At 48.1% G+C, this 6,274-nt stretch overlaps 1 protein-coding gene across 5 annotated transcripts in view; it reads right to left on the bottom strand.

The window, feature by feature from the left end:
* LOC118214011 (disintegrin and metalloproteinase domain-containing protein 23-like) overlaps window positions 1–4,484 on the bottom strand; it is a 30,172-nt gene extending 25,688 nt beyond the window's left edge. For 2 of the 5 annotated variants that reach the window (XM_035393362.1, XM_035393364.1), the window contains exons 1-3: window positions 4,004–4,484; window positions 2,851–3,062; window positions 1,691–1,767 (exon numbers count right to left, since the gene is read on the bottom strand). In XM_035393362.1, the coding sequence (XP_035249253.1) occupies window positions 1,691–1,767; window positions 2,851–3,062; window positions 4,004–4,082 (368 nt within the window). In that variant the 5' untranslated portion in view covers window positions 4,083–4,484. The remainder of the gene's footprint in view (window positions 1–1,690; window positions 1,768–2,850; window positions 3,063–4,003) is intronic. The other 3 variants (XM_035393361.1, XM_035393365.1, XM_035393363.1) reach the window with 2 other exon arrangements.
* Window positions 4,485–6,274: the final 1,790 nt, after the last annotated feature.

The raw sequence follows: 6,274 nt of genomic DNA, 5'->3' as shown, positions 1-6,274 counted from the left end.
CTAACATGAGCGGCTCTACAGCCTGAGCAGGGCTGCAGCGAGGCTCCTGACAGGGAGAATATTTATAGGCTGATGGATGAGGCGTTGAGGGTGTGGGGGTGTGGGTGTGTGTGTGTGTGTGTGCAGTGTTGGATTTGTGATGACTGGGAGTCAGCAGAAGGTTTTCAGACCTTAAGCAAACCAGCTGCGGCACTCAATGAGACCTCTGGGACACACTGAGACTCTCAAACACTCTGAGACTCAAACACACTGAGACTATCAGACACACTGAGACTCACAAACACTGAGACTCTCAAACACACTGAGACTCACAAACATTCAGAGACTCTCAAACACACTGAGGCTCTCAAACACACTGTGACTCACAAACACTGAGACTCACAAACACTCAGAGACTCTCAAACACACTGAGGCTCTCACACACACTGGGGTTCACTGTAGCTCAGTGACAAATGCAGGGGAGATGCCGTATCAGCAGTAAAGCTCTCTGTCCTCACAGGTGCAGTGAGCCAGCAGACTCATCTGCAGCACTGATAGAACTACTGCAGCCCTGCACATAAAACACACACACACACACACACAGGCCTATACATATAAACACACACACACGCTACATACGCACACACACACGCACACAAATACACTCTCACACACACACACACAGGCCTATACATATAAACACACACACATGCACACAAATACACTCTCACACACACACACACACACACACACACACACACACACACACACACACAGGCCTATACATATGAACGCACACACACACACACACAAACGCACACACACGCGCACACAAATACACTCTCACACACACACACACACACAGGCCTATACATATAAACGCACACACACACACACAAACGCACACACACGCGCACACAAATACACTCTCTCACACACACACACACACACAGGCCTATACATATAAACGCACACACACACACACAAACGCACACACACACGCACACAAATACACTCTCACACACACACATATACACACACACACACACACACAGGCCTATACATATAAACGCACACACACGCGCACACACAGGCCTATACATATAAACGCACACCCACACGCACACACTAACACAATGCTCTCATTCACTCCACTACTGCTCTGTGGGAGTCAGATAATCAGGGGTCTGGGGTTTTTCCATTCTCCATTCACTGATCCACCGATGTTCCCGTCCTGAATATTCATGCTTCTCAGGCACAATGCACATCATATTTTCTCGAAGCGGTCAGCATTTTGCTCTCCCTGCAAAGTACGGGCTGTCACTGCTTACTGTGATCACAGTCCTGGTGAAGACCGGATTTCGCTGAAGACTTCTGCACACTAACATACCAGTTCACAATTAACACTTATCTAAGGGAACACCTGCATCAGTGGCAATTATTACCCAGAAACCCCTGTGTTGGCTGGTGGCAGTGCACCCCATTTAAGGAACAGCACAGGAGGACATAAGGTGCACAGCAGCTGAAGCAGATACAGTCCACCGAAGAGCCCGCCAATGTGCCGGTGACTATTTAACCCTACAGGCTGCACAGTGCTACAGGAGAGCTGTCACTGACCTGAGGAGACAATAGCAGTGGGGGGAACGCAAGTTCACAATTGCACATTTGGAGTGTGAGCAGCAGTGAAATGGATATGGCCAGTGGTCCTTACTTGTTTAACTTCAGGTCCAGTACAAATCTGGAGCCAAAGGCCTCTAGTTGGAAAGTGGCTTCAGCAAGATGGATCACCTGAAGCAAGAAAGTGATCTTTAGGAGGGAGGGAGATACACCTGTACACACAGAGACTGTATACACATACATACTACACGCATACATGCTGCACACACACACACACACTCCACACAGGTGAGGCTCTAAATTCACACAGCTCCAGGCACGGGGGCGAAGGCCCAGTGAGGGGTGGGGGTGGGGGTGTCTTGCACAAAACAGAAAGAGGAAAAACAGCTGCTTCTGGGGGGGTTGGGGGGGGGTGCATGCCTCCCTAAGTCCATTCCACACACACTCAGCTCAGCAGGGACAGTGTGACGCAAAGCATAATGCACCACTCTCACAAGCAGGAGAGAGAGAGATAGAAAGGGGGGGAAGAGAGAGGGGGGGGAGAGGGGGGAAATAGAGAAAGAGAGATAAAGAGAGATTGTATTACAGAGAGAGTGAAATGCACAGAGAGAAGTGAGGGGATAGGACAGTGGAAGAGGGGGACAACAGCAGTGCAGTTTGTGCCACACAGCTGAGCCTCCATCTCAGCTTCACCCAGAGCACCCTGAGTACATCGCGCACACACACACACGCACACACACACACGCACACCAGCACACACACACACACACACACACACACACACGCACACACACATACACACACACACGCACACACGCACACACGCACACGCACACACGCACACACACACACACACACATACACACACACACACACATACACATGCACACACACGTGCACACACGCATGCACGCACACATGCATGCAGGCATGCACACACACACACATACACAAACACATCCATGTGCAAACACACACACACCCACACACTCACTCGCATATGCACACATACATGCTCATAAACACAATATCATATACACATGCCCTGATACATAAACACACACACGCACATGCTCGCTCATGCACACACACGCAGACACACGCAGACACACACAAACACACACACATACAGACACACAGACAAACACACGTACGTGCACACACACACACACACATGCACACGCACGCTCACACACACACCCCCCACATCCCCCGCAGGCAGACTCCACAGCAGCGGGAGGAATGCTGACTCACCTGCTTGTCGTCGGCCTGGTTCCGCGTGCGTGTGTCCAGGTCGTGGTAGGTGCTCTCCGAGTCCTCGTTCAGGTAGTAGATGAGGCGGGACGGGTAGGTGATCTGGCGCTGCCCGGCGCTGCCGCGGTCGGTTTGGTTATCGCCGCCTCGTGCCCCGGCCGCGTCCTGCCCCACCTCCGGCGACACTGCGTCCCGCACAGCGACATTCTCTACTGCCAAACGCCCAGCAACACAAACACACCCAACACGCCGCCGTTCACCAGCTGCTCCCCCCGCAACACACCACCCTGCCCCTACACCGCCATGCCGTCAACCGCAGCTCACGGTACTGCTGCAGAACGTGCACACGCATCTCCACAGCAGTGTACAAAAACACGCATGGCTACTGCACTGAGGACCGCAGGCACTTTGGAAATGCTGCTGTAGCTAATTTTGAGCAAGCATTCTTTTTAAAAAACAAGACAGGTAACACGCAACCGCATGCTGTATGGCAAACCTATCAGGCAATGTCTACAGTGACATACAAGGGACACCAGAAAACAAATGACATTGCTAAGTTTCTGAGCAGTGTGTGTCAATCACAAACTAAACGTAACACTATGAAGCCATGTCCGTTGCAAAGTAATCCATCGAATTTCACTCATAGGCCTATATTTTTATTCAGCTATTATATCACACATGATTGATTCAAATTTTAATTCCGAATAGATCCCAAGAAGACTACATAGCAGTCATCGGCACGATTTTGGAAAGTCCCAGGCCATTTGGAACGTATTTTTATAAATTCACGCCGATAACATGTGACTTAGTAATAAAATATGGACTTTGAGGTGGCGAGGATCCACCGACATCTTAAAGAAGTATTTTGTTGCGCTAACGCCTCGAACTCGGCGAAATTGAGCAGGGCAAGAACAAAAGGTGCTGAAGTGGTGGAAACGGTTCCCCGTGTCACCTGCTGTTTAAAAAGGCACCGCATCACTGACACTCCGGCGCATGCAGTCGCATCCCCCAAAAATAGCGGTGCCAGAAAAGACAGCAGCAAGCGGCGAGATATGCAACTATTTCTCAAAACAATTACGAATTACCGAACACAATTTAAGAGATAACCTTTTTGTTAAACTTGACAAAATAAGCAAAATAAACAGTGACCTACCCGTTGACGCTAAGCTGAGTGGATGGAGCCAGGACACAAGGATGCTCGCGAGTAGATTTGGAAAAGATATCAGATGCATGATTCATATTTGAAGGTTATTTTTTTTAAAGGTTAACAATAACACGTTAGCGCAGTGGAAAGGTGCATTGCTAAGGCAGAGAAGCTGTCGATGTCAAATTCTTTATGTATCCTGCGATAAAAAAGATGAGTCTTGCGGCAGCGGGCGGGGGAATAGGGGATGGAAGGCGGTGGCCAGCCAGTGGAGATCAACCAGCCAGCTCCTCCTGATGCTTACAACCGCGCAAGTGCTGTGCGGCTCGTTTTGCTAAATTATCCGCCATCCCTCCCCCCTTTACTTTCCTCCACACCCTCACACGCATTCGTACACTCGGGCGCGTGCACACGGGATCCTTCACACCCCAGGGCTCAGCTCGTGCTCATGCTGGAGCCAGTAGCCTACTCCTCGGAGCCCAGAGACTCGTTCAAAACGCGGGGACTTCCCCCGCCCTGACGTTGCTCTCACGCGCGCATCACACCCAAGGCTCAAAAACGCTTCTAATAAATTAGTACTATTATAAGGCTTGATGTGGCTTCCACAAAATAAGATCAAGTAATTGAGTAGTTAGCAACATTGTCGGATAGACAGGTGGTGTTATGAACGAAAAGCAAACATTTGAAATTATTTCAAATTGTTCTGTTTTATTCCCCCAGACTTTGTGGTGTTAAAAATAAAAGTATGCTACTTTAGTTGGAGGGACAGGCATTGTTCCCTCAGTGAATTCTATATTTCTTTTGAGCACACAGTTTAGAACTAGAGCAAGCAACATAACAGTAATATTATGTTAACAAGACACGTTTTTTATGCAAGTGTTTTATCTCAGCTGTTTCCTCCTGAAATTTAAGCATTAGTTCAGTGAAGCGCTAGGAACGCGTTTTTCTATTAAACACTTACTAATCTTCCAAAAGCCTGACAGCAATAACTGTTCAAGTAGAAACGGGCCTAAAACATAGTTTTGGGGAGCTACCGTTGTCCCCGTGAGAATAATGGTTCATCGGAATACTTCAGCATTTCCTGTCAGCAATAAACATCGCGTTCAGCTAAATATCGAAAATACGCAATAATGTAGGCTACTACACAGATCACCGTGGATAATGTAGGCTACTACACAGATCACCGTGGATATGGATGCCTACTAGCCAACTATTCTGACGTGACGGCATGAGTGTTTCTATAGCCAGGACGCCAGCTTCGCACAAGCTACGACTCAGTTTTAAAATGAGACTTAAGATGTCACTGAAAATATGTAGCCTATAGACAGTCTCTCCCCGTCTCCCTGTGTCAGACACAGTGGATTCGTGTGATCCTGTGTTGAAGAAGCAAGATCTGCCCCATGACAGCGTGCTTCCTGGCCAGCCGCGCCGGTCCGCGCTGTCGCAGTGTTGGGCGGGGGGCCGGCAGGGAGACAGGTGTCTGCACTGCTTCATGAACACAGCCAATCAGCATTCTTCTATCTCTGTGTACTTTTCAAGTAGCCTGTGACGCAATATGCACGTTACATGTTTCGCGTGACAGAGTCCACTCAGATCCCACACAAAAACAAAATGGTCAAACATGTTTGATCAGAAGGCAATATCAGCTCACGAACACCTTCAGTAAGCCAAACAGCCTAGCCTTAGTTGATGGCGATGACCTCGCGTGTAAGGTTATTCCTCCCCCTTGACTGCAGGGGGAGCAATCTGTGATTATTATTCACCAGGGATAAGAGCCTAAAATAGCACTGCACATTAGCACCAGGAGCAGGAGCTTTTGTAGGTCTAGGATGTGAGAGAACAGACACCATCACTGAACACTCACTCAGCTATGACATTGTGTTAGGACAGCAATGCTGAACACGCCCTAAACTGCATCACAGACAGACTGGACTCTGCAGACTGGCCAATGGTATAAAAACTCAGTAGAGCTAAAGTACACCAAAAATATGTAGTAATGCAGGATGAGATATTGCTGAATGCCTGCTATGCAACATCTTAACATGAGAGGAAGAGATTATGAACACTATGTTGACCTCAGAATACAGACAAAAAATGAGGTGTTAACTGGGGAAAAGCTGGTTTCCCAGCCAGTAAATCTGACACACGACACTTCCATAGGTATGTATTCAAAAATATGCAACACTTATGCTTACTCAGTATACCCTTAACAAAAGTACTTTTTTTGGAAAAAAAAGAGGTGATGATTGACTGTAAAAAACAATGTATCTATGTTGTAAA

The sequence above is a fragment of the Anguilla anguilla genome, chromosome 15 (assembly GCF_013347855.1).
Source record: "Anguilla anguilla isolate fAngAng1 chromosome 15, fAngAng1.pri, whole genome shotgun sequence".
Classification (NCBI taxonomy): domain Eukaryota; kingdom Metazoa; phylum Chordata; class Actinopteri; order Anguilliformes; family Anguillidae; genus Anguilla; species Anguilla anguilla.
Note: the sequence above shows the minus strand (reverse complement) of the source record. Positions and strands in the feature narration are given on the sequence as shown.